At 58.5% G+C, this 27,503-nt stretch overlaps 2 protein-coding genes across 6 annotated transcripts; both read right to left on the bottom strand.

Annotated features, from left to right (window-relative positions):
• Positions 1 to 5,349: 5,349 nt before the first annotated feature.
• RAB1B (RAB1B, member RAS oncogene family) lies at positions 5,350 to 12,378 on the bottom strand. Its single transcript, XM_003419572.4, has 6 exons — positions 12,261 to 12,378; positions 10,570 to 10,642; positions 10,204 to 10,299; positions 9,995 to 10,090; positions 6,890 to 7,021; positions 5,350 to 6,761 (listed from the first exon to the last, which is right to left on the bottom strand). Exons 1-6 carry the CDS (start codon positions 12,272 to 12,274, stop codon positions 6,567 to 6,569), a joined length of 606 nt encoding a protein of 201 aa, XP_003419620.1. The 5' UTR covers positions 12,275 to 12,378; the 3' UTR covers positions 5,350 to 6,566.
• Positions 12,379 to 13,104: 726 nt separating this feature from the next.
• Positions 13,105 to 23,356, bottom strand: KLC2 (kinesin light chain 2). Of its 5 annotated transcripts, XM_064287757.1 has the most exons (16): positions 23,143 to 23,270; positions 22,216 to 22,496; positions 19,576 to 19,815; positions 19,406 to 19,475; positions 18,524 to 18,746; positions 17,837 to 17,924; positions 17,621 to 17,722; positions 17,341 to 17,514; positions 17,118 to 17,217; positions 15,816 to 15,865; positions 15,654 to 15,721; positions 15,136 to 15,244; positions 14,890 to 15,048; positions 14,696 to 14,820; positions 14,434 to 14,491; positions 13,105 to 14,043 (listed from the first exon to the last, which is right to left on the bottom strand). In XM_064287757.1, exons 2-16 carry the CDS (start codon positions 22,447 to 22,449, stop codon positions 13,960 to 13,962), a joined length of 1,884 nt encoding a protein of 627 aa, XP_064143827.1. In that variant the 5' UTR covers positions 22,450 to 22,496; positions 23,143 to 23,270; the 3' UTR covers positions 13,105 to 13,959. The 5 variants fall into 5 exon arrangements, with proteins under 5 accessions (XP_064143827.1, XP_064143826.1, XP_064143824.1 ...); XM_064287756.1 differs by lacking the exon at positions 23,143 to 23,270 and adding an exon at positions 23,284 to 23,356 and having other exon boundaries at positions 14,890 to 15,244; positions 22,216 to 22,460; XM_064287754.1 differs by lacking the exon at positions 23,143 to 23,270 and adding an exon at positions 23,284 to 23,311 and having other exon boundaries at positions 14,890 to 15,244.
• Positions 23,357 to 27,503: the final 4,147 nt, after the last annotated feature.

Raw genomic sequence — 27,503 nt, forward strand, 5'->3', positions numbered from 1 at the left:
TCTGGGACCACCAGCTGGGGAGGGAGGGAGAGGTCAGTGCCCTGGTGCCAGGGCAGACCCAAGCTTCAAGGCCCAGAGGGGAGCTGGGGCTTGGGAGAGGCCTACCGCCATGACCTCTGGAACTAGAAGGGCCTCTAGCCTCCAGCTCCCTCCCACATGGCAGAGTGGATCAAACAGGCCCAAAGGGAAGGAGGCCAGGCTCCCAGTCACAGAGTGGGGGCCAAGCTGGGCGAAGACCCCCCTGCCCCCAGCCCTGACACTGACCTTCCTTAATAGGCAGCAGATGCGTTCGATGTTTTTCAAACGCTCACGCTGTAGGGGAAGGAGAAGGCCGCTATGGGGAGGCGAAGGAGCGGTGCTCGGGGGCGCCTGGCCACGCTCCCTCTCCACCCACAGCCCTGCAAGTGGCCGCCAGGGGGCGCCAGAGCAGCCTGCGGCGTCCTCGGCGCGGCAGGAAAGCAGCCGCGCAGTTCCCATGGCGACCGTCACCATGGAGAACCTTCACCCGCGTCTCCAAGGCAACGGCCCAGAGCCTGGCAACGGCCACCCCGCCAGGAGCCGCGAGCCCGCGCCCGGTGTTTGCTGGGGGCGGGGACAGAGAGGAAGGGGTATGCCCCCCCACCCCTACCCTCATCTTTCCATGCCCCCAACCGAACCCGCCCGCGACAGATGGAGAGACAGACGGACGGACACACCTCGGCACAGCACATGTACAACTTACTGCCCGCGCTGGGTTCCCCTGGTCGATGGGGTTCTTGAAGTCGGTCCGCAGCTCGTCAAAGGCTATGATCTGGGGAGGGGCATGTGCCCATCAGGGTTGGGGAGCAGCTTATGGACCCTCCACCCGTCCTTCCGTGAGGAAATTTGGGGATAGGAATTTATACATTGGGATGGGACCAAATGGAGCTGGTTGCAAAGGTGGAGAAACTGAGGCCCCCCAGGAGGGGGGCAGGGTCCCTCCAAGGTCCCACAACACTCTTGACAGCCTGGAATGGAACTCTAGTGTCCTAGTGTCCGATTCAGGCCCATGTCCATTACAGCTCCATGCAAACATCCCAAGAGATGGCCCTAGGCTGGGCACTGGGGCCAGAGACCTGGGACATGGTGGCCCCTGCCCTGAGGACCCCCAAGCTCAGAAGAACTATGAGCTACACTCCAGAGTGACCAGGGCTATGGGGCATGGGAGGAACCCAGGCTGTATTCCTTGGGAGCTCTGCATTGGGCATGTAACCCAGTCTGGGGGTCGTGGGGGGCCCAGGCTTGATTCAGTGGTGTTTGTCTGGCAAACAAATGGAGGAAGGACAGTCCAAACAGCAGGAACAGCTAGTACAAAGGTACAGAGGGTTGGAAGAACGTTTCATGGTGCTAGAGGGAAAGCGTGAGTAGAGTGGGAGGAGAGAAGTGGAAGGTGAAAGATAGGGCTGGAGGACAGTGGGGCCAGACACACATGTCCCATGAAGCCAGACCCAGAAGCTTGGACATTAGCTCAAAAGCAATGGGGAGCCATTGAGGGCATAAAGCAGCAGAGTAGTGTGGTCAGGTTGATGTTCGCAGATTGGTGGGAACAGCAGGTACGAAATGGGCAAGAGTTATAGCCAAGACATACGCGGTGCTTACTCTATGCCAGCAGGCTCCACGCGTGTTCGCTCACTCAGTCATTGCAACAACCTCACGCGAATTAGAGAAGTTAAGTGACTTGTCCAAGGCCACATCGCTACGTAGTGGTGAAGCTGGGATTCTAACCCAGTCTGAGTTCAAACTCCTAGCCTCTTTGTCGTACTCAGGCCAGACCATCAAGGAGACTTAGAGTGTTGGGGAGGGGTTGATGGTGGCCCGAGTAAGGAGAGTGGCCATGGGGATGAAGAAGTGTGAGCGGACTCCAGAGCTGTCAGGAGCCTGATTCACAGGGCTTGCCTGGCCAGGGGTGAAGGCAGAGGGGCCCAAGATGCTTCCTGCAACCCTAGAGGTGGAGCAGGTGTTTGAGGAGCTGATGGGGTGGACCTGGGGTGACTTGGGGGAGGAAGGCTGGCAGAGGAGCCCACGGGGGTCCCCTCCCCTCAGTTGCAGCCCTAGGATGACGTAGCAGGCCCACCAGCCCCCGAGCATCCTGGACCCCAGACGGCTTGGAGAGAGAGAATATGAGAACATGGGCTTCCTGGAGGGAGCTGAGGCCATCTGGAGTGCCCTCCCCCTACTCCCCATTGACTCTGGGCAGCTGCCTGCCTGACAGGCAAAGCAACAGGGTCTAACAGAGAGTGGAAGGGGTGCCGTCTGTCTGCCCCAGAGATGGCACTACCAGCAGGCAGCAGGTGTCATGCCTCCCACCCCCCAGGCTGCCTGGCGCTGACTCAACCCCCCCCCGGAACAAACAACCCCCATGGTGACAGCTGACACATGTCACTCACCACCAGGGTTGCCTAGAAACCAGTGGGGCCTGCATGCAGGGTCTGGAGTGGGATCTGGGGTCCTGCCCTAGAAGGGTCTAGTTCTTACCAGCTTTGGGTGGAGGACCACGTCCCCTACCCCTCAACCCCTTAGCAGGTCCTGCTCTGGACACTTTGTGTAGACAGACTCAGAGTGGACAAGTGGCTAGCTAAGATCACACAACTAAATGCCAAGTGAACACAGTCCTAACACATAGTAGGTGCTCAGTTGATAGTTGTTGAATGAACAAAGGTGTTACTTCAAAGCTTGGGCCTTCTCCCAGAGTGGGAGCTCCACGAGGCACAGCCTGAGTCTTAGTCATCCTGGTCTTCCCAGAGCCCCAGGGCCTGGTCCTCAGGATGCCCCCAAAATGCGGCGTGTGGGTGTGTGGGATGGAGGATGCTCTGAGACGCCGCTGAGTACAGGAACTCTGATAGGGCTGTGTGGCCCTGGGTGGGATTCGAGAATCTAGTCTTTCTCCCAGGAGCTGGTTGGCTCTCTTCCCCAGCCTCTGGCCCTCAGTTGCCTCCAGTCCTCAGAAGTCCAGCCCTCCAGTCCCAACCCCCACTCCACAGGACTGTCCAAGGCCCAGGGGGTGGGAGAGGAGGCCCGAGATATCAAGATGGACCAGGGTAGGGGGATGGAGGGAGGGAAAGAGAAACAGAAGAGAGAGGAAGAAAGGAAGAAGCAGCTGAGAGACCCACGGAGAGAGCATGAGGCAAAGTCAGGGCAAGGCAGGGCTGGAGATGGGAGTGAGGGTGCTGTGGGGCTCGCTGATCACAGTAGGGGGGTACTCAGAGGCTGGGGTCCTGATATAAAAGAGGAAGGCATTGGGGATGGTGAAGGGAGAGGTCCCTCAGAGCCCAGGGAGGACTACAGAGCAGGGAGCAGGTCCCAGGAACGGGAAAAAGGAAGTGAGGAGACCAGGAAAGAAGCAGGTGAGGCAATGAGGAGTGAGAGAGAGGAAGGAAGGGGGCACAGGGGGAGAGGCTGGAGTGGGGTGAGAGGCCCCCAAAGGGGTGAAGATAAGGAAGAGGGTGCCAGGAGAGTGAGGTCAGCCAGGGTGGTGATGGGAGCCAGGCACAGAGGGGAGTGGGGTGTGGGCAGAAACCTCAGGGACAGAAGAGGAGGAAGGCAGTAAAGGGGGGCCAGGGGCCCCCAACAATGCATTGGAGGCCGACTGATAATCCTCTAATGAGGGGGAAGGAGCCAGGCAGAGGGGCCGCTGAGAAGAGGGTCCCAAGAGAGAATGAGAGTGAGGGACCCTCTCTGAGGGAGGCAATCAGGGTGAGAACTGACAGACTGATGGACAGACCAAGGGGGGAGCGAGGACGAAAGACAAAGGGGAAAGTGGGGGCAGGAATGGAAAGGGAAGCTGGAAAGTGAAGAAGAAACGTGGTGGGGAAGCCCAAGGTGAGCCCATAGGGGGTATGTCTTTGGGGGTGCTCAGAGCCAATCGCTGCTTGGTCAGGGAGGGGGCTGGGAAGGGAAGGGGTTAATGGCTCTGAGATCTGTGGGTCCTGTAAACAGATGCAGTTGCCATAGCAACCAGCTCCATCACTCTGGCTGGAAAAACCCACAAAGGTGGGGGGGGGACGAACAGACAAACTGCCCCGATGGACAAAGGCGGGCGGCTGAATGAACGTGGGGTGGGTAGGAGAAGGGGACGAAGGAGAAAGAATTGCAGAATTCCAGCCCCCTCCCCATGGTCGGATGGGGTAGGGGAAGGGGGTCAGGGACCAACTGACATAACCACAGACAGGCGGGGGCGGCGAAGGAAGCCGGGGCCCCGGGAAGGAAGCCGGTGATGGGGGCGCTAATGGGGACGATCCAAAGCCGGCGGGAGGGGGTTAGCGGAGAGGAGGCCCCAAGCGTCCCCAGGGCCCCGACCCCCCGGCCCTCCCGCCCCGCGCGCCCCCTGTCCCCCGCCCCCAGCCCGGCCTTACGTGCCAGATGACAAAGAAGATGAGGGAGGCGCACAGCACCAGGGTGAGCATGTAGCAGAACGCGGCGAAGGTGAACGCCATGGCCCCCGCGCCGGGCGGCGGCCCGGGGGGCGCCAGCGCGGGGCCCGGGCGCAAGGGGACGCCCCCCGGCCCGCGCTCAGGGTCGGCCGGGCATGGCCCGCAGGGCTCGGGCGAGGCAGGCTAGGTGGTCAAGGCGGGTGGCGCAGCCGGGGCCGGGGCCGCGGGGCCGTGGGGGGCGCGAAGCGCGGGCCGGGGGGCTCGGGGGGCGCGTCCGCTGCCGGCTGCCCGGGCCCCGAGCGCTCATCCTGCGCCCGCTCGCCCGCGGCTCCGCGCTCAGCCCGCGAAGCCGGCGGGGCGGAGCCGGGGGCGGGGCCGCGGGGCGGGGCGGGTCCCCGCGCCCCTCGTTCCCTGCTAGGCCCCCAGGACCACGCGGACGCGGTGCGGGACTCACACACATCCCTGGCAAGCTCCCTCCCGACACAAGGGAGCCTACTGTAGCCACATTCCCATCCATGGGACGGGAACACAACAGGCATAACATGTCACCATGGCCCAGGACAGGCGAAGTGCTTGTCACCGTCTGAGAGGACACCTGGCCTGAACTGAGCCACGCCAAAAGGGCGCTAAACCAGAGGGCTAGGGGCATGCAGGCCAGGTGGGATAGGGGGCCCCTGGTTGCCTGATCTTGGAGTGTGCCTGCCTGCGTGGGTGTTGGGCGGCTCACCAGGTACTCGCTGATGACTGCCTGCCTGCCTCCCTCCCTCCCAGAACCCTGCTGGGTCCGTGGGGACAGTCCACAGAAGAAAACAGCTCTCCTGGCCCCAGTAAGTGGGTCAAGGGCTTTCAACAGCAACCCTGGAAAACAGAGCCCAAGCCAGGACCCCTGCGTACCCATGCCCAGGGCCTCAGCCCTGTCCTTCCGGCCCAAGGCGAGAGACGACACATAGCCACCAGCAACTTCCTTGCAAAAACCCTCGGCTCACCCAAGGGCCAGTGGAAATTTATTGATTTTATTTTTGTCCTTTTCTGTCTTTCCCCAAGTGGCTTTTCCTTGCAAAATGCCTGACATAACACCAGAGGGGAACCTTGGAATGGGGGGCACCCATGGGGCAGCCCAGGGACTTAAATACAAGCTGGAGGGCAGGGCGTGGGTGGGACAGGCAAGAGACAGCACAAGGGACATGGCTTCTTAGGTCAAGACCAAGGTTTGTTTTTTCTGCAGCAAGCAGCTGTGCCAGAGGGCAGGGGGCTGGGACCCTGGCTCGGGAGGGGGGGATCAGAAGCCCGAGCCCTGGCCACACCTACATTCCCCAGAGGAGCAAAGGGATCTGTCCTTTAGGCTCCCAGGGGCCAGAAGGGGGAGGATAAGCCAGATGTGCTGCCTCTGGACAAGGACAGAGGGGCTGGCAGAGCAAGGGTTAAGGCTGGTGCCCGGCCTCTGGCAGGGTGGGCCTTCTGCCTCCGCCTGCCTCAGGGACAAAAGGGCATGGTGGGCAGGTGGCACATTGGCCTGGCTCTGGCAGGGCAGGGGGTGGCAGGAGCGGGATCCCTCCAGGCTCAAGACAGAGGCCTAGCGCGGCTGTCCACCCACCCGCCCTGGCTGTGCTGGCCCTGCCACAGCTGGACGGTGGAGTTTACGGTGTGGGAGGGGCGGGGGAGGCAGGGAGGGGAGAGGGTGGGCTGCTGGCCCCATGGCCCCATGCCTATCCTGAGGTTCGGCTCAGGGCCCTGGATCCCAGGTCCCTGGGCCCCACTCCTGGCCCCGGGCACTGACTGTAGCCACGGCAGTAGAGGCCAGGTCCACAGCTCTTGGGGGTACAAGGGCAAGGAGAGAAACCCGGTGCATCGTACATGGTGGGTGGGGGGAAGGACAGACAGAGGAGCCCTCGTCCCAAAGAAAAGTGTGTGGTGGGGATCTTTCGAAGTTACCTAGAGGCAGCAGCAGAGCAAGGCCCACCCCAGTCACAGGCCCTGGGAGTCCTCCCTTGGGGGCCCTGACAGAACCAGGGCTCAGGGCAGCAGGCAGATGGGCCAGAGGGAGATGGGGTGCCCAGGACACCCCAAAGCTCACAGACTCAAATGCCCCAGAGAGAGGGAAGGAGGGGGAGGCATCTCCTGCCCCCTCAGGGGCATCATCTGGAGGCGCCCCCTCCTGTCCCACCCGACGTGCCCCTCCTAGCAACAGCCACCACCAGCTGGCTTCACAGGGGTGCTGTCAATCTTGAGGTTGGGCCGCTCACCCCCTGAGGCTGCCCCAGGCCCCATCCGCTTTTTGATCTCAGCAGCCATGGTCATGAACGCCTGCTCGACATTGGTGGCGTTCTTGGCACTAGTCTCCAGGAAGGGGATGCCCAGAGAGTCTGCAAACTCCTGCCAAAGGGAGAGGAGAAAGAAGTAGGGCAGCAAGAGGTGAGGGGCCACAGGCCCAGCCCACCCGCACCTGGCCCAGCCCACCCGCACCTGGCCCAGCCCACCTGCACCTGGCCCGGCCTGCTCACCTTGGCTGTGGTGTTGTCCACCACCTTCTTGGTGGTGAGGTCGCTCTTATTGCCTACCAGGAGCTTGTTGACGTTCTCGCTGGCATAGCGGTCGATCTCCTGCAGCCACTGCTTCACGTTGGCATAGGATTCCTGGGGGAGCCAGTTGAAAGTTATGCTGCTCCCAACTCCCACCCTTGCCCCAGGCCTGGAGAACGGGCACTTCTCTGAGGGAGAGGTGGGTGTCCTGGGCCCCTGAGCAAGGCAGCAAAGCTCGGCCTGGAGACCCAGAAGAAGCCCCCTCTTTCTCTCCTCAGGCTTAGCTTTCCTCCCTCCCCTCATCTGTCTGCAACCCTAAAAGCCAGGCCAATGTAGCCCCAACTGCCTGGAGCTGCTCTGTCCCTCCAGGAGACACAGGAAAGACCTAACTACATGTGGGGGGCCAATCGCATCAGAAGAGAGACAGGTCTGAGGGGAGGCAGGGAAGGAGGGGAAAAAGCGGCAGCTGGTCCAAGAACAACAGCCCAGCAAGAACCACAGAGTTCCCACAGTGGCAGTAAGATCTCTTTAAGCCCCTGGGAGGTGGATGGTCCTTGCAGAAGGGGCCCTGCCTAGGGGGGAGACAGGTATCCTGGGAACAGAGCCCAAAGTTCATCCTGCTGCTGGCATCAACAGCCCATCACTCAGCCTCAGACTCACCCAGCAGCCTGCTACCCCCGTGGACAAAGGACAGAACTTTCGGGAAAGGGCTGCAGCTACGGCCACTTTCCCTTCTTAAGAGCCAAAGATCTGGTGACACCACACTGGCCACAACTCACACTTCCTGCCATGTCCCATGCTGGGCCCTGTGCTGGGTGCTGGGGACAGACAGTGAGGGAAACCATACCTGGGCCCTGCCCTAAAGCACTCAACAGATGGTGTAGGAACCAACCAGGACACACCCAATGGCCAGATGGGCTGATCAGAGCTGCAGGGGTAGAAGGCAGGGGCTGCTGGAGCCCCAGGAGCCCCTCTGCCTGGGGAGGCTGAGCTCACCTGAGCCTGCAGCTAAGACCTGGCCTGTGCAGGAGGAAGTAGAGGGGAGGCGGAGACATGCAAACTCCCAGGATGTGAGGGGACAGGGAGGAGCTGACTGTTGCTGGAACACAGGCCCTGAGCAGGGACAGGAGAAGAGGCGGGCCAGAGCTTGAAGGGTCTCACCTGGTCCCGAGTCTGCGGACAACAGGCCTTGGAGGCTTTCTCAAGAAGGGGGCAGGCAGACCACACCTATGTTTCAGAGGGACAGTCCTGGCAGAAGTGTGGGGACCACATCAGACTGGCAAGAGGGAGACCAGCTGGGTGGGGGTGGCTTGCAGGATCCAGGGAAGATGCTGCCCGAGCCAGGGACAGATTCAGTCAGATCATCCTGGGATTAAGGCCTAGCTCAATCATTTACTCTGTGACCTCAGGTTTGTTGCCTAACCTCGCTGAGCCTCAGTTTCCCTTTTTTTTTTTTTTTTTATAAAACTACCTCTAGCTGGGCTATTGTGAGCACAAGCTACTGAACACAGCCTGTCTCATAACAAGTGCTCAATTAGCAGAACCTGCTATTATTCTCATCACTGCTATTATTAGAGGGGACGGATTTGAGACAGGATGGTGGCAGGATAAGGCGACGCGGGACCAACTGGGTGGGGGAGGTGAGGAAGCAAGAGTTTTCTGGTCAGGCTGACAGGGACTCTGTTACAAGGATGGGCTGCAGGAGCTGGTTCAGGGGTATGGTGAGGCGGGTGCTGGGCTTGCTGAGTTCTGCAGACGGTCTGGGGCTCAGGAGAGGCCGCCTGGGCAGGAAAGGGTGTGGTTCAAACACCAGCTTTGAAAAAATGCGCAAGTTTCTCAACACCTCTCCAAGCGTGCCGCCTCATCTGGAAAGCGGGGACCCCCCTCCGACTCCTTCACTGGGAGACTGAGGATCAGGATGGACACACCCTGAAGGAGCAGCATGGTGTATGACAGAGAAGGGGCGACTGTGAAGTCAGAGCCGTTTAGGCGGAAGAACAATACGCAGGCTGGGAGCCCAAACCAGGACAGCGCCCAGGCTGTGCTGGGAGAGGAAGGAGGCAGCCTGGGCCAGAGCCTGGGGGCACGGACTATGCAGCTGTGGGGAGCAGTACATTATGGACTCGGGAAAAAGACACTGAAAAGGCAGAACCAAGTGCAGCAAGCGGGCGGATGGGGCAGGTGGGGGAGCAGGAGGATGACAAGCTTTTCAAGGAGAGAGGAAAAAAGGGAATTTAAAGCCACGAAGGTCAAATGTGGCGCAAACTGAAATGAGGTCACTGGGTAACCTGAGTGGTGCACAGTTCAGCCACAGCTCACTGTCCAGGAGCTGGGGAGGCCAGGTGGGAGTTGGCCTCAGAGTCCCTGTGAGCCTGCAGAGCCCTGCTGCCTCTCAGAGCAGGGACTCCTCCTGGCCTGGGGCCGATGGAAGCAACACCATGTCCCCACGGCCAGGACCCTGGTAAGCAATAAGTCTGGTAGAAGGAACACAGCAGGTGGAATCCAAGACCCAGGTTTCCCAGCCCTGCCTCTCAGTCAGCTGCAGGGCCCTCAGCAAGTCTCCTCACCACCCACGCCTTGTCTGCAAATGGGAAAGTGGCAAAGACATCTTGGGAGGTCATGGGAGTCAAACGGCTGCATAGTCTGTAAACTGTAAGCTACGGTAGGGCGGTTTCCGACTGTTACAACCACACCCCCACCCATGACTGAGGCTGCTGCGAGACACAGGACTCCTCGGTCTCTGCTGCCACGGAGCCCAGGGCTCCCGCACTTCCTGCCTAAAGCCCTACAATGGCTCCCCCACAGTGTGTTCCACACAAAAGGCCACAGGCTCCACACAGGAGGCCAACCTGCTGACTAAACCTCCACAAAGCACAAGTGCCCAGAAGGTCTAGAATGAGGTGGCAAGTTCAGGTGGGAGGACCTTGAGAGGGTCCATTTCTGTGGCTGTTTCCCTCCTTGTGAAATGAATCAAGTATAGTCCCCTTTCTGAGGAGCATCAGGAAGAGAAGACAAGCAAAGTAAAAAGAAGCAAGGGCCAGAGACCTAAGGTCGAGGAGGCAAGGCTGGGGATGGCAAAGCCAGTACCTGGTCGGTGACGTCGTACACCACGATGATGCCATGGGCTCCCCGATAGTAGCTGGAGGTGATGGTCCGGAACCGTTCCTGACCGGCTGTGTCCCACTTCATGACAGGAGGGAAGGAGAGACAGGGTCAGCCTCACTCCATACCCAGAGCCCCATGCCCCTCCCAAAGTAGTGCCTCTACATGGCGGCTATGGGAAGAACACCACTCACGATCTGAAGTTTGATGGTTTTGCCATCCAGCTCAATAGTTCGGATCTTGAAGTCCACCCCAATGGTGCTGATGTAGCTCTCTGTGTATGTGTCATCCTGAAAGGGCCAGTGAACGGGTCTGAGGCCCATCTGGAAAACCTCCCTCCAGCTCCCTGCCCAGCTGAGCTCCTAACTGCCAAGCCCCAGCTCTCAGCACCCCACTTTGCCAGCCCTGCCGCCTTCCTGTTGGATGTGTTGCCAGCAGGTCCTGCAACTTCATCCTTGGTCCCCCAGGTCTCATAACTGCTGTGTTCTAGGGTATCCCTTCTTCCCCCTGGCCAGCCAGCCAGGACCCCAGATGGACGGTACAGGAGACTTCTTACTCACAGCAAACCGCAGGAGCAGGCAGGACTTGCCCACGCCCGAGTCACCAATCAAAAGCAGCTTAAACAGGTAGTCACTGGAGAGAGAGGATGGGAAGGCATGAAGGATGGCAGGGAGCCCACCCACCATCATACTGGAGTCACAACTGTAACCTTACTGGGGGGTGTGCCTTGGTTTGTAAGACGACGACGCTCACCCAACCCTCCTTCTAGTCCCCCACATAATATAGCTACCCCAAAAGGCTCTCAGTGTGCTGAGGCTAAATCCCAATTTACAGAGAAGGAATCCAAGGCACAGAGAGGGACCTGACTTGCCAAGGATCACAATCAGTAGCGACAGAGTTGGGTATCCTACTCATTCCTGACAAACTTCATTGTTCTGTCTGATTGGGATTACTTAGAGAACCCCACTGCATGCCCTGTGGTGTGCCTGCCTTGGCAGGCGAGGCCGCAGAAGTGGAAGCCAGAGCCCAGACCAGAACCCACTAAATAACTACCTACGTAAAGAGCCTGGTATGAAGCCACCAAGCAGAAGTGGCCAACAAGTAGCAATGGCAACAGCAGTTAACAGTCACTGAGTTCCTACTTTGCCTGGTCCTGTGCTAAGAGCTTCAAATGCACCATGTCATCAAATCCTCACATCAGTCCAGTGAAGTGGGTGCTGTTATTGCCATCTAAGGAGAAACCCAGAGCTGGAGAAGGGCAGTCTTGCCCCAGGTCACACAGCTGTTAACTATACTACTAGAACCAGGTCTGTCAGACTCCAAAGTCTCTTTGCCAGCCTGCTGGTTTGCTTCTCTGTTCCCCCTTGTAATCCAGCTCAGAGCTTCACCCTGCCCCACGGAAACCTGTGGCCTGGATCGGGAGGAAGAAAAGGAAGTGGCAGAAGAGGAAGACAATGATAACTGATACTCCGGGGAAACTATCAGTGAGAAGTCCGGGCCAGGAGATGTGGGCCACCTACCCCAGCTACCCCTAGGGGGAGTGACCAAGAAGTGAGAAGAGCTCGTGGAGCAAAGAATCCCACCGAAGCGGGGAAGCAACTGCCACATTTCTGTAAACTTCAGTGTTACAGCGAAGGGAAGAGGTGTGCCGACGGCGGCAGGGTGCCTGTGCAAAGGTGAGGAGGGCAGGACAGAATGACTGCCGGGGGCGGCAGGGCAGTGCGGCCCAAGCGAGGGGCCAGGTGACAACCCCCCCGGAGCGCTGCCTCGGGGCCTCCGGTGTTGTTGGATCTGCAGGGCAGAGGGACTTAAGGCCCAACGTAAGGGCTCGAGTTTATACCAAGACCAGAGACTATCGTGACAGGCCCCAAAACGCTAAGACCGTTGTCTGCACCAAGGCCGCCGCCACGTTCAAGCCGCAGGTGGGGAAACTGAGGCCAGGAGAGATCGGGGCTGCGGGGTCACCTGACCGTTAAGGCCCGGTAGAGCACATGCCTCGGGCCCCAAGCAGTGCCCCTCGGGGTCGCCGTCTTTGGGCGCTGGGTGCAATGACTCGGGGGGTGTCGAGCCGGGGTTCGGGGGCACCCGGGGGGAGGGGCAGAACCCGGATGTGAGGGGGGGGTCAGCGGAAGAGAGACCCGGATGTGGGGGCGCCGCGCAGTCCTGACCCGGGCAGGACAACCCCGGTAAGCGTACAGCCCCGTACTCGGAATCGAGGCTGCGCCGGACGGCGCGGGCGGGGCTCACTCACTATTCGGGGTTCATGGCGGCAGCGGCGGCCCGCTCGGTCGCTCCCAGTCGGCTCTGCTCCGCCTCCCGTTCCAAGATGGTGGCCGCTCCGCCCCAGAGGCCCCGCCCGCGGAGCGCAGGCGCAAATACGCCCAAGTGGGGCCTCGCCGCGCTGCTTCTTGGAACTTGTAGTTTTCCACATTGTACGACAGGCGTAAAACGGAGGGCCCTCACCTCCCAGCCCGCTCCCTGCACCGCCGGCGCACTGCCTTCTGGGGCTTGTAGTTCGCTCCCTAGACGTACGTGGGATTTAGGACGGCGCCTGGGGGAGCTTGCCTGCATCCCAGCGCTGAAAACTCAGTTTAGGGCCAGGGTTAAGGGTCATTCTCCTTTCCCACGTCTGACCGAGGCGGTCATGCCTACCCTCCTAGCTCCCAGGGTCATGACCATTAGATGAGAAAGTGGGTGCCGGCAAAAGATGATGTTCATTCATCTAGAGTTTTCCGTGTGCTGGGATCTCGTAACTCACAGCGCAGCCCCAGGAGGAGAGTGTCATCACCCACATTTTATAGATGAGAAATATCGAGACTCATAGAATTCGTTCAAGGTCGAACAGCTTAAGAAGGGGCAGGGCTCAAAGTCCCCGCTCTCTATAACCCTAGAAATGGAGGTTGCCTTCTTGGGAGACTTCCGGATTCGGAATCTGAGGCCCCCAAACAATTCCGGGCAAGGAGCAGTATATTTGGGTCCCAGCGGCCCGGGTACCGGACGCGAACAACACGCACACACACACACTTGCCACTCACACGCGACCTCTCCCGACCCGTCTCTCCACCCTCAATCTTCGCCCCCCAAACAAGCCCAGCTCAGATTGAAACCGTCTTTATTTCTACAGCAATATCTGAAAATAAAGAGCGACCACCTCACTTCCCAACCGTGGCAGCCCCTCGCGAGAAGCTGCAGGTGTGGGAGGGGCGTGGCGGAACGGCTCGGTGGGCTGGGCCCGGGGCGGAGTCAGGCCTGCCTGGGCGGGGCCGGGCAGGAGGGGCAGTGCATAAGGCCGGGGTGCGAGGCAGGGCCCGGCAGTGAGAGGACAGGGAGGTCCCCTAGCTATGGCTCAGGGCGATGGCGGAGGAGGCCCGCCCCTCTGAAGCCGGGAGCTCGAGAAGACCTAGGGAACCCTTGGGGAGGCACCGCCCCTCGAGCTGTGGCGCCTGGGAGATACCACCGCGCGGAATGGGGGTGATTAAGGCCTGGGCGGTACCACTAGAGAAGGGCAAGGAGCGGGCAGCCCGGGCAGTACCCGGGAATAGTGGGGTGGGGGTGGGGGGGCGGCCAATAATTTATTTCTCTATATACAGAAGCAACGGCCGGGGGAGGGCAAGGTGCTGAAGGGACCGCAGGTGCTTGGTGTTCTTAGCTCGGCGTCTCGGGGAGGGCAGCCGCTGAGTCTACCTTAAAGACTCAGCCAGCACCTTCCCACTGTCCCTGCGGCTTGGGAAGAGGGGCCCTGCTGGCAGGAATAAATAAGGGGTGGGGCTGGAGCGGGCAGGCCTAGCCTCTGAGACTCAGGCTGAGATGACAAGGAAGGGGGTTACCCTGAGATTGAACAGAAAAGACAGGGGTCCTTGGGAGAGACAGGCAGGACAAGCAGCAGGCCCATGCGCAGGGCTGGGGGGCAATGCCGGTGGAGGCTCTGGCGACCGGCTGCCCCTTCAGCATTAGCCCACGAGGGAGCTTCGCCGGGAGAGGTCCATGGAGCTGGAGCTGAGGGTGCGGCTGTCAGAGAGGCCCATGCCTCCAGGCTGTGGGCAGAGGGGGCAGCAACTCAGGCCATGCTGCCGCCTGTCTGAGCTCCCTTGACCTGAAGGGCCAAAGGCAGCCAAAGGCCCCGGAGCAAGGCAGAGGCCACATCCCGGTGCTCTGGCTCTCAGGCCCATCTCCACAGCAACTGTGCTGGCACTGGCCACTTATATGTCCACCCCAGGGCCAGGGCTGGGCTTCTCTCATCTGCCTCCCCTGTCTACCCCAAAGCCAGGATGCAGACAGGAAATGTTGCTAGGTGACTAGAGGTGCTTGGGAAGGAGTGGGACCTGGGGCCTATGGAGCATGTGGTGCATGCAGCCTTGGTCCTCTGGGCCCTAGAGCAGGGCCTGGCCTCAGCTGCCCCCTGCTGGGGACCCACCTGGCCCTACCTGGACTGGCTCCTCCGCACTCTTGTTGAGGAAGTTGAGGGAGCTGGCCCGCTTCATCCTGAGGAGAGAGGATGGTGGGGCTTGCCCAGGGTAGAACTGGGGGAATGCAGGGAAGGGGATCAGGCTGGAGCTGGGGGAGGATGCTGGAAGGGGGCAGACTCAGTGGATGGTGGGTCAGTGGTACTTGTTCTGGGTCAGGGCTCATCTGCGGTTGGTGGGTGTTGGTGAGTTTTTGAGGTGCTGAATCTGGATGGGGGCTCACCTGGGGTTAGGGGGCTCCTGGGGGCCACCTCCCTGCAGCTTCTTTACCAGCATCTCACTGCTTCGCCTCAGGGCATCCCGGAGCTTCCCAAAGGAGCCACTGCGCCGCAAGGAACCGCTGCCGTCCTGTAGGGGACAGGCTCGTCTCTATCTGCAAGGCACTATGCCTTCTGCCCACCCCGGCCGCACACTCACCCCACTCCACTCAGCTGGGGGCCCTGGGTCCTCCAGGTCAGACTCAGCCCGAGGCCTGGCCCCCCCAGCCACGTCTCGGCTGCTGCGGCGGTCTCTGCGCCCCCCACTGCCATCTTTCAGCAGCTCCACCACCTTGGTCTGACTGGCAGGGTCCAGGCCCTGAGGGAGGGTGGGAGCATCAGGCCTGTGTGGGTCACACAGGGGGCCACAGAGGTCCCTGCTATGCCCCCACACATATAGCCCCACCTGCTTGCGGCTACGGCTGGCGCAGTCCTCTAGCGTGTGTGCGGCTTCTAGCTTGCCTTGGCGCCGGTACAGGGCCCCCAAGCTGCGCAGGGTGGTGTTGACCGTGGGACTGTGGGTAGGACAGTGGGACAATTCAACCTCTATGTTCCCTAGGACCCAGTGGGCACCTAGCCCACAGTGGGCCCTGAGGAACCATTGGGCAAACTAGAATCTGAGCTGCTTCTGCCTGTTGAGTCGTTACAGACTTCTAGCTTGGGGGAATCACCCCAGGGCTGGAGACCTGGCCCCAGGACTCTGGAAGGATGCTGCTCCCAGACTGAACAGCTGACAGACCCAGGAGGGAGAAATAATCAGGCTGTCCTGGGGGCAGAATGCCTTCTTGGGACAGGTGGCCTTGGCCTGACCTGGAAAGAGGCTGGCATAAAAGAGGGGTATGTTCCAGGAGTGGGCAGCCCCCACCCAGGATGCTGGCTCCCTGCTACCTGCTCTGCCTCCTGCCTTGTCCCTACTGCCCTCACCTGTCTACTTTGCAGGCCTTGTACCAGCTGCCGTATTCCCCATATGGGGTGCTGTCCCGGTGCTTATCCTGGGGGGAGAATGGTCAGGGCAGGGGGAGAAGGTACTCCCCTCCCCGCATCCCAGCCTCCCAGCCTCCCAGCCTCCCTGCCCTGCATAGCTACCTTGCTCTCCTCCCGTTCCTCTGCATGCATCCAGATGGGCTTGTTGTCCCCTAGGGGAAGAAAGGGGGCTACCACCAGACTCTCACAGAGCCCCTCCTGCTAGACATTGCTGGGGTTTAGGGCGGGGGCACCAGGAAGTGCCAGGGTCAGGCTTTGTTAAACGAGTACAAAACAGACCCCTCTGGACACAGAGACAAGCACAGTGTGGGCCTGTACTCAGGAGCTTGCTGTTAAGTGGGGGACAGGTGGGGGACAGACCCTTTGCACCTCTGGCCCACAGCCCAAGACGTGAGTAATGGGCCAGGCTCCAAGGGACCCCAGAGCTGAAAATGACTGACTGACCACTGGGGGCCAGAAGATTGCTTCTTGGAGGGGGGACACTTGGGCTGGGTCCTTAAGGTGTGTAGGTATGGCCCAGTGGATAAAGGGGCAGAGACTCCAGGGCGAGAGTATGGGGCGTGCAGTGAGGACTGCACAGCAGGGCCTTGAGGCTGTGAGTTCTCTGTGTGAGCTCCTGTGTACGTGAGTTCTGTGTGAGTCCTGTGTGTGCTCCCATGTGGGAGCTGTGAATCCTGTGTGAGCTGTGAGTCCTGTGTGTGCTCCCGTGCGAGCTGTGAGTTGTGTGTGTGCTCCTGTGAGCTGAGTCCTGTGTGCCCATGTAAGCTGTGTGTGAGTTCTGTGTGTGCTCCCATGTGAGCTGTGTGAGTTGTGTGTGTGCTCCCCTGTGAGCTGTGAGTCCTGTGTGTGTGCCGTGTGAGCTGTGAGTTGTATGTGTGCTCCTGTGTGAGCTGAGTCCTGTGTGTGCTCCCATGTGAGCCGTGAGTCCTGTGTGTGGTCCCGTGTGAGCTGTGTGTGGTCCCGTGTGAGCTGTGTGTGCTCCCGTGTGAGCTGTGTGTACTCCCATGTGAGCTGAGTTCTGTATGTGCTCCCGTGAGTTGTGAGTTCTGTGCATAAGCTCCCATGTGAGCTGTGTGAGTCCTGTGTGTGCTTCTGTGTGAGCTGTGTGAGTTCTGTGTGTGCTCCCGTGTGAGCTGAGTCCTGTGTGTGCTCCCATGTGAGCCGTGAGTTCTGTGTGCTCCTGAGTGAGCTGTGAGTTCTATGTGTGCTCCTGTGTGAGCTGAGTCCTGTGTGTGCTCCCATGTGAATTGTGTGTGCTCCCATGTGAGCTATGTGTGAGTTCTGTGCGTGATCTCCCTCATGAGTTCTGTGTGTGAGTTCCTGTGTTAGTTATATGTGTGTGTGGCTGTGTGCACACGCTGGAGGTGAGGCTGGGTGCTGGTGGCTGCATGGGCCGGGGCTCACCATTGACAGAGCCAAACTCCTTCTCGTGAGCGCGTGTGAGGATCTCCTTGTACAGGGTCTCGGCGTCCTGATACTTGCCCTGTTTTAGGTAGCAGGAGGCCTGGGGGCAGAGGCCCAGCGTGTGAGCAGAATCTAGACAGCCAGCCTTTTCCTCTCCCCACCCCACCCCTCTGCTCTTCCTCCCTCATCCTGGCCTCCCACAGCCCTCCGATCCCTGGGGCACCAGGTTGTTCTTGGTCTTGGCCACATTAGGGTCGTCGGGCCCAAGGCGGGTGGCGTAGATCTCTAGGGCCCGCCGGTAGTAGTACTCCACTTCCTCGGCTTTGCCCTGGTTCTGGCACAGCAGAGCCAGGTTGCTCAGCTGCTTGGCCACATCGGGGTGGAACTTGCCCAGGACCTGGGATGGGAGCCAGGGCCGGGCTCAGGGAACCAGTGGCCACGCAGGGCCTGCCTGGCTCCCCAGCCCCCTGCCTGTCCACCACCCCGCCCCCGCCCGGTCCCACCTTCTCCCGGATCTCCAGTGCCCGCTTGCACAGTGGCTCTGCCTCCTTGTACTTGCCCCGCTTGCCATACAGAACTGCCAGGTTGTTCAGTGTTGCGGCCACCTGGGGTTGGGGAGAGTGGAGGCTCCATGGCCCAGGGCCCAGCTTGGCAGGGGTTCTGGGGCCTGGGAGCTCAAGGGCTGAGACAGCCCCACCCCCTACCCTGTCCTCACTCACAGCTGGGTGGTCCTTGCCTAGCGTCTTCTCTCGGATGGCCAGGGCGTCGTTGAGCAGATGGGCGGCCTCTTTGTACTTGTTCTGATCCCTGGCAGCGGGCAGGAGCACAGTAAGGGCTGTCCTCCAGCCCAAAGGCCCCCTGCCCAGTGCCCCGTGACCCCTGTGGTTACTCCTGTATTTACTGATGAGTGGGCGTGAGGGGGCCTGACCCAGAGCATTGGGAAACCTGGCCAGCCTATGCCTTCTGGGAGCTCCTTCCCCCTGTTCAGGGCACCAGGGTGGGGTGTGCTCTGAACTCCCTGGGCCTCCCCCGACTGCCTCACACCCAGACCCTGAGAAAGTTTTCCCACCCCCATCCCTCCAGTGCCGTTGGCTCCATATCCGTCCTTGCCTCTGCCCAGGCTGCTTTCTGCAGGGAAACCTCTCTTGACCCTCTTGTGTTCTAGGCAAACTCATCTCTCACCAAAGGCCCCACTTAAGCCCTGGAGAAGCCATGGTGACATCCCGGTACCCCCGAGTCCTCCTGGGCTGCCCCCTTGGTTATATCCAAGTCTTACTCCTCCACTAGACTGAGCTATTCATGTCTGGAGACTTCCTGTGGCTTGGCCCTCCAAGTATAAGTTTCTGTCGCCTCCCAGCAAGGCCCAAGCCCTGGCCGGTAGCAAGCTCTGAGGGTTTGTGACTCACCGATACACCAGTGCCAGGATGTTCAGCATGGTGGCCACATCGGGGTGGTCATGGCCCGACGTCTTTTCTAGGTCCTCGAGTGCCTGCTTACAGAGTGGCACGGCCACCTCATAGCGGCCCTGCGACGCGTACTGGATCACCAGGTTGTGCAGGGTGCGGAGCCGGGCCGGGATTTCATAGCCTCCATGCTGGGCGGCCACATCCCCTCCGCCAGGGCTGGGGGCTGCAGGGCCAAGGGCAAGAAGTCAGATGTACCATCTACTGATGGGGCTGGGCCAGCCCAGGTGGCTCTGGGCAAGTCACTAACCGCTCTGGCTCGATTTCCCCATCTGTAGAGGAGTCGTCACCCCAAGCCTGCCCACCTGCAGGGAGGCCACAGAATGAGCGAGTTTGGAGTCCCTGCTCCATACGTCAAGCTGTGTGTCCTAGAGCAAATCATCTAACCTCTGAGCCCAGCCTCCTCATCTGCAGAATGAAGGCTCGGGTAGGTGCTCAATAGTTCAGGCAAGGCAAGCTGGCCCCAGCCCGGCACTGCGCATGCGGCTCCTCCTCCTTCGCCCTCAGGGTGATCTGCAGCCGCCCGGGGTGGGGGCGCCTCGGGGAGGAGAAGAAACTACCAGTGGTCACAGCAACTTGCAACAGGCCCAGCTGCTCCAGAGCTCTTAACTGCCCCCTCAGAAAGCTGGGGGGGTGGAGGCGGGAAGGCAACATGGAAGAACCGGCCTCTTAAGATCTCACAGGCAGGGTGTTGGGGTCAGAAATGAGGCAGGAAAGAGCATGGTGGCCACTCGGCCCCCATTTCCTGGGACCCCTGGGGTCCCAGGACCAGGAATTCATACGGCTTCCCACCCTCCTACTCCAGAACCAACTGCCCGTCAGCACCTGGGCCCTGCTCGTCCTCATTGGGAAACAGGTCATCCAGAGAGTCTTTGGGGACATCCCCCTTCTCCTCCTGGAGGGAAGACAGGCCTGGTGTCAGGGAGGAAGTTGGGGGTCAGTGGGCCACCCCTCCCTGCCCCCAGGCCCCTTGCCCAGTGCAGCTGGCAGCTGACCCGGCTCACGCTGGGGGAGGTGTCCTCATCCAACTTGCGGATTTGGCTCATGAACTGCAGGTGCTGCTTCTCCTCCTCAAGCTGGGCCACAGCCTGCTCGCTGCGCTGCAGCTTCTGCTGCGTCCCCGCCAGCTCCTCGCGCAGCCATTGGTTCTCCTGCACCAGGCGCCGCACCTGAGCCCGCAGTTTCTGCTTCTCCGACTCTACAGCCCCCAGGTGGCTTGACAGTGCCAGGATCACCTGTGGCGGCCAGTGGGATGAGGATCAGAGCCCTGTCCACCTCACAGCGGGGGCCTCCAGCCTGGGCCTGCCGGAGCTCTCGGACCCCAGGAAGAGCCAGGCCTGGCTAGGACACTTCCCCCAAGGCCCCTAACAGACCAGTCCAAGGCCTGAGCCCAGGAGGCCTGGGCTCCCCAGACTCCTTTCTGGAGTAGGGAGCCCTGGGCTCCCAGTCTGGCCCTGCTGGACCCTGACCAAGTCCACCCCTTTCCTGGGTCTCAGCTTGGCATCTGCATTGATGGTGCACTGCCCCCCTTGACAGGGTGTTCTGAGCAGGAAGAGGGCTAGCTGGGTGCTGTGCTCTCCACAGGCTAGCGAACTGTTCTTCATCTCTCCTGGGGGTGATACTCAGGCCCCTGCAGCCATAGCCTCTACTCCGCCATTCCCACTGTCCATTCTCACCCAGAGTGGGCAACTAAAAGCCTTCTCCTGCAACCTTGCTCCAGAGCCCCGGCTGAAAGACCCCATCCTGAGCTCTGCCCAAGGGTCAGGGTACCCCTGTCCTTCTGAAGCTCCCAGGGAGGGAAAGGTGGGAACCCTGAAGCTCCAGATGGTCTGTGCAACCACAGCGGCAGGTAAGGAGATCCAGGGCCTCCGACTGAGGCCCTACCCCTCTCCCCTTTCCTGAGCTTCCAGGCTCTTCCTACTGGGGGGTCGTGGGATAGGTTCTTCCCTCTGCTTAAAATGCCCTCCCTCCTTTCGCCTCTGCTGAAACCCCACTCAGCCTTCCAGGCTCCTTCCCCTCTGTTCCATCTCATACTGGGCTTCCGGCACCCTCTACCACCCTGTTCCCCATCTGTGTCTGTGCACCCTGGGGTGGGGCCCGTGTGTCCATCTTGCACCCAAGAATCAAGTGGCTGAGGCCTAGGCACAAACATGCCTTCCAGAGGGCCAGGCAGTCTGGGCCCTACATTTTCTAGTTGGTTGGCAAATGCCTAATGACAGGTGTTTTTACAACCGCTAGCTTTTAAAAACATTCTCTGAACAGCCTGGAAGTGCGTACAGCAGATGGAGTAACTCCTATTTTAAAGACAAGAAAATCAAAGATAATACAACCTGCCCAGGATTCCCAGAGCCAGCCAGGGGCTCGGAGAAAAAAATTTTTTTTCCCCAGAGCTTAACTCCTGGCATGCCCCAGTGCCCGTGGACATGTCCACCTGCCTGTCATCCTGGCAGCCCCAACTCAAGGCCAAACAGAACTCCTGACCCATCCCCAGGCTCTGGTGGCCCCTTAACTTACTCAAACCACAAGCCTGGGAGTTGCCCTGCCTCCTGTCTCCTTCACTCGATCCTCAGAGTCCCCTCGGGCCTACCTCAAAAGCATCTAGAACTTAGCCCTTTCTCTCCACCTCCATGGCCACCCCATTAGTCCAAGCCACCATCTCTCACTTAAATTCCAGTAGTGGCTTCCTAATCGCTTGCTTCCACTTTGGGCCAACTATGGGGCCCACTGTAATTCATTCTGTATACCTCATCCAGAGGGAGTTTTTAAAACCTAAGTTAGACTATGGTCCTTGCCCCCGTAAAGCCCTCCAAAGGCTTCTCCATTTCCTGAGAATCCTGCATCACCATGAGATCTTTCCTCCCTCAGGACCTTTGCACGTGCAACTTCTCCCCTTCCTCCCTTTTCTGGAGGCTGGTTCATCCTTCCTTCAGGCCTTGGTTTAAATGTCATTTCCTCAGAGAAGACTTGCCTGACCAATAAACAGGAACCCTACTATAAGTTACCACAGAATCTTGTTCTTTTCTTTCTAGAATTCACCACACTTTGTAACAATTATTTATGAATATATGTTTCTGCTTTTCTTCCTAGAATTTACCACACTTTGTAACAATTATTTGTGAATGTATGTTTTTGTCTTTCTTCCTATTGGACTAGGCCAGGCATCTTGTTGGATCCTGTATCCCTGGCACCCAACAGTGCCTGGCACATAGTGGGCACTTGATAACTTATCTGCGAATGAATAAATAAAAGAATGAAGAATTTGGGGGCATGTTTCTTTAAAGACTTCCTTTCTGCTCATCTATGTCAGCCAATCTCTGCTAGGTAGCAGGGAGCCAGGAACAGTGTGCTGGATGGAAGCTGATCAGGGACTCCTGGGGCAGGGCAGGGCTGGGGTCCCCAAAGAGCATTCATTGAAACAGATATTTACTGGGATAGCAGTTCTATTCCATCCTATAGGATCGGTATGAGTCGGAATCAACTGCACAGCAATGGTTTTTTTTTTTTTTTTGGTTTTAACCCAAGTTGGGCCAGGGACAGATGGTTCCCTGCACAGATTCTGCTTCTCCGATGCCAAGATTATATGGAAGGCTCCACTCCTCCTGTCCCCTCCCATCTCAGTGCCCCAGGCAGCCTACCTGGGCCTCCCCCAGCCCCAGCTCTATGGCTTCCAGAGAGCGACGCAGGAGGACACAGCGCTCCTGAGAGCCCGGCTCGGTCTCACCGGCCTCGTGCGCGACTAGGGGGGCGAGCAGGGCACGATGCTCCCCGCGCAGAGTCTCCAGCCCCTGGATAACGGCCTTGGTGCCCAGCACAATCTCGTCCTGGCTCAGCTTCTCCTCCCGTGGAAGCACCATCGTGGCCGTGGCCATGGCCGCGCCGCCTGCGAAAGGGAGAGGGCGGCAGGCGGGCGCCGGGCCTGGGGCCACACCGCCGACCGCCCCGGATTAGGTAAACACCGGCGGTCCCCAAACGCCTGAGTCCCCCAGGTGCCCCAGTCCTCCGGCCGGCAGCCCGCACCGTGCCCGCGCTCGGCCTACAGGGGGCGCGCCCGGCTCATCTCGCCCCGGAGACGCAATGCGGTGCGGCGTGAGGCCAGACCTGAATTCGGCCCCAGACCACCAGCTCAGGCCGGCATGGGCTGCTTGGTCTCGGGGCTTCCCTGGGGATTCCTTTCTCTAGGGCAGGGCGCGCCAGGGGATGGTGCTACGCAGGTCGTGGGGGCTCACCCCCGGTCGGGAGAGGCCGGTCCCAGCCCCCCGGGCAGCCCCCTTCCCAGCATGCCGGCAGAGCCACGGAGCCCTCCTCCGGGACAGGCCGACCCCACGGAGACCCTCCTGGGGAGGGCCGAGACCTGGTGGTCCCCCATCTCTCCAGGCCGCGCCCACGACATCTCCTGCCTCAAGGCCGGGGTGGCCATGCCAACCCGCCCCCGGAAAGGCCGCGCCCCTGCCCCACCGGCCGCGACCCCTCCGCCAGGCGCTCCCTGCCGCGTCCACGACGCCCCCTCTCCAGGCCGCCCCTCTAGGCCTGACCCCCGCCCGGCCCTATCAGGCCGCGCCGACCTGAGCCTCCCGCTTGGCCCGGCTCCGGCTCCGGATCCCACCCCGCTTCACCGGGACCCGCAACCGTGAGCCGGTCCCACCGCCTCCATCCCGTCGGCCTTCCCAGCAGTCCCCGCGCCGCCTTAAAGGTGAAGCCGCTACCTCAGCGGCGTCGGAGGAGGCGAAGCGCGCTCCTCTCTGCCCGGTGGCTGCCTTAAAGGAACAGCTCCGGCCGACCGGCTCCGGGGGGGGCGTGGCCACCGAGGCGGCGGGGCGGGGCGGGGCGGGGCGGGGCGGGGCTGCCCCGGGGTGCAGGTTCCCAGCGGCAGCTTCCCACGCTCTCGCAGCCCGGACTTCTCAGCAGTCAAAGCCCCGAGGCCTTCGGCCACCAGGGGTGTAGAACGGCTCGGGAGATCGTGACACGATCGCAGCCAGTGCTGCGGGCAGAGAGGCGACGGGAGAAACTGAGGCCCAGGGAGGCTCGGCCGGGCGACCTCGGAATCAGGAGCGAGTCTGGGACTAAAAATTACGATAGTTGTTGCCATTTATTGAGTGCCTACTGTGTTTTGGGAAACCCTGGTGGCGGAATGGTTAAAAGCTCGGCTGCTAACCGAAAAGTCCACAGTTCGAATCCACCAGGCCCTCCTTGGAAACCCTATGGGGGCAGTTCTACTCCGTCCTATAGGGTCGCTATGAGTCGGTATCTACTGCAACGGGTTTTACTGCGTGTCGGGCGCTTTGGTGCCTTCAGTACCTTAACGGACTTAATGCTCACAAAGACCCGCCTCTCACAGATCTGTTGTTGGGGGCCGCGGAGACCCCAGGTGACAGTAGAACTGACCCATCTTCAAAGCTGTAATCTTTGGGAGAGCATTTTGTCAGGTCTTTCTCCCAATGAGCCACTGGGTGGGTCTGAACCGTCAACCATTCTGCCACAAAGGCTGTTTTCACAGATTTGTACCCAGGCTTGTCTCCAGACCCAGACCTTTGGTCTTAACCCCATCTCCCAGATGGTGGTTATGCCCCACCCCTTCACAGGTGTCCTTGGCCCTGTAGGGGATTCATGGCATCTTAGGGCTGCTTTTTAGGGAGGAAGGGACAGAGGCATCTGGCCAGAAGGGAGAGGTGGCAAGGGGAAGCTGGGCATCGACAAAGACTCCTGGCCTTGTGAGTGACGATCAGGACAAGTTGGAGCATCCTTGGTCTGTGACGTCATTCCAAAAACCAAACCCGTTGATGCTGAGTCGATTCCGACTCATAGTTGACTCATAGTGACCCTATAGGGCAAAGGAGAACTGCCCCATAGGGTTTCCAAGAAGTGGCTGGTGAATTCAAACTGCTGACCTTTTGGTTAGCAGCCATAGCTCTTAACCACTGCACCACCAGGGTCTTTAGGGGCTCAGATCAAATGTCACCTCCTCAGAGTCCTTCCTTGATTCCCCTCCCCCATCTAGAGCAGCCCTCCAGCCCCTCTCCAGCACTCCCTGAATTCTCTGATTAGCATTTATCTCTCTAGCGTTTCTCCTTGATTTGCTGTCTCCCCCTGGAATGCAGGCTAGGACCTGCCCATTTTGTTCTCTTAGAGCAGCTTCTGGCGCGCACATAGCTCAGTAAATGTTGGTTTAAAAAAATCAGAGGTGAAAACGTTATGCTGAGTGAAATCAGTCAGTCACAGAGGGTTACTGTCTGATCCCACTTACATGAAATATCTAGGATCGGCAAGTGCATAGAGACCAAAGTTTATTAGTGATTACCAGGGACGGGTGGCAGGGAGGGGAAAAAGGGGGGGACACTGAGCTTCTGTTAAGGGTGATGGGAAAATTTGGAAACGGATAATGGTAATGGCTGAACAATAAGACAAAGAACTAATGTCACTGAATCGTACACACGAAGAATGTTGAAATGGCAAATGCTTACACATATATTTACCGCAATAAAAAGAAAAACTCCCATCAACTTGTTTTAGACAGCATCTTGTACAAAGCAAGTGTTGAATAAATGATTACTGAATTATATTTAAAAAAAGACATAGGATGCCTGATGGTCTCGCTAGGTCCCACCCTGGCCCTGCCTTCTGGTCTGCGGCTCTGCAGCCCTAGGTCAGAGGCCAGCCTGGTGCTGCACCCACTGCTTCTAGGTCACTAGCCCTTAGGGGTGACAGTGTGCTGACCACCCTGGGGACAAAAGCTGTGCAGGGATCTGGGGCATGCCTCCTAAGGCAGGGGGCGTTCAGACTCAGGATTCACCAGGCTCAGCATCCTGGTGGGGGCAAGCATCCCTTTGGCATCATCTCTGACTGCAAGATGGTCCAGCACCCTTAGCTTGAGTACATTCTGTGACAGGAAGCTCACTCCATTCTGCTGTGAGATAACTCTACATGTCAGGAAGTTTTTCCTAAGATAAACCTAAAAGTACCTACCTACAGGGCTGTCGGAAACCCTGGTGGTATAGTGGTTAAGACCTATGGCTGTTAACCAAAAGGTGGGCAGTTTGAATCCACCAGGTGCTCCTTGGAAACCGTATGCGGTAGTTCTACCCTGTCCTATAGGGTCTCTGTGACTTGAAATCGACTCGACGGCAACAGTTATTATTATTATTTTTTTTACAGGGCAGTCAGAACATTTAATTGTGCTTATGAGGAGCCTGTACACAGATCAAAAGGCAGTAGTCTGGACAGAACAAGGGGATACTGCATGGTTTAAAGTCAGGAAAGGTGTGTGTCAGGATTGTATCCTTTCACCATACCTATTCAATCTTTATGCTGAGCAAATAATATGAGAAGCTGGACTATATGAAGAAGAATGAGGCATCAGGATTTGAGGAAGACTCATTAACAACCTGTGTTATGAAGATGACAACCTTGCTTGCTGAAAGTGAAGAGGACTTGAAGCACTTATTAATGAAGATCGAAGACTACAGCCTTCAGTATGGATTACACCTTGACATAAAGAAAACAAAAATCCTCACAACTGGACCAATAAGCAACATCATGATAAACGGAGAAAAGACTGAAGCTGTCAAGGATTTCATTTTACTTGGATCCACAATCAACACCCATGGAAGTAGCAGTCTGGAAATGAAATGACACAATGCATTGAGCAAATCTGCTGCAAAAGATCACTTTAGTGTTAAAAAGCAAAGATGTCATCTTGAAGACTAGGGTGGGCCTGACCCAAGCCATGGTGTTTTCAATCACTTCATATGCATGCAAACCTGAACAATGAATAATGATGACCGAAGAAGAATCAATGCCTCTGAATTATGGTGTTGGCGAAGAATATTGAATATACCATGGACTGCCAAAAGAATGAACAAATCTGTCTTGGAAAAAGCACACCCAAAATGCTCCTTAGAAGCAAGGATGGCAAGACTTCGCCTCACATACTTTGGGTGAGTTATCAGGAGGGACTAGTCCCTGAAGAAGGACATCATGCTTGGTAAAGAGTAAAGGGTCATCGAAAAAGAGGAAGACTCTCAAAGAGAGGGACTGATACAGTGGCTACAACAATAGGTTCGAACATAACAACAAACAACAAGGCTGTCATGGATTGAACCGTGTCCCTCAAAAATGTGTGTCAACTTGGCTAGGCCATGATTCCCAGTATTGTGTCATTGTCCACCATTTTGTCATCTGTTGTGATTTTCTTATGTGTTGTAAATCCTGTTTTTATGAGATTAATGAGGCAGGATTAGAGTCAGTTATGTTAATGAGGCAGGACTCAATCTACAAGATTAGGTCGTATCTTCAGTCAATCTCTTTTGAGATATAAAAAAGTGAAGTGAGCAGAGAGATAGGGGGACCTTATGTTACTGAGAATGAAGAACCAAGAGGGGAGTGCATCCTTTGGACTCGAGGTCCTTTTGCTGAGAAGCCTCTAGACCAGGGAAGATTGATGACACGGACCTTCCCCCAGAGCTGACAGAGAAAGAAAGTCTTCCCCTGGAGCGGGTACCCCGAATTCAGAATTCTTGCTTCCTAGTTTTTTTTTAGACTGTGAGAGAATAATTTTTTCTTTGTGAAAGTCACCCACCTGTGGTATTTCTGTTATAGCAGTACCAGATAACTAAGACAAGGGCTCACTCCTGCCTCAACTCTATCTTCAGGAAGAACAGTCTGCCTCCCTTCTGCCAACAAAGGTATTTGGAGACAGTGGTGATACCTCACCCAGTTTCCCTTCTGTTTGGCCTGATGACCCGATTCCTTCACCCACTCCTATGCAGTTTCCTGACCCTTCCCCACCCCGGTTTATCTTTTCTAGGGTAGTTTAGCATGTCAGACTCACTCTTGGAATGTGGTGTTCAGCCCAGGCCCAGTGATCCAGACCAGGTGTGAACTGCACAGTTCAAGGTGGGACGTGGGCCTCCCTGAGTGAGCACACCTG

This window comes from Loxodonta africana, chromosome 7 (assembly GCF_030014295.1).
Source record: "Loxodonta africana isolate mLoxAfr1 chromosome 7, mLoxAfr1.hap2, whole genome shotgun sequence".
Lineage (NCBI taxonomy): Eukaryota > Metazoa > Chordata > Mammalia > Proboscidea > Elephantidae > Loxodonta > Loxodonta africana.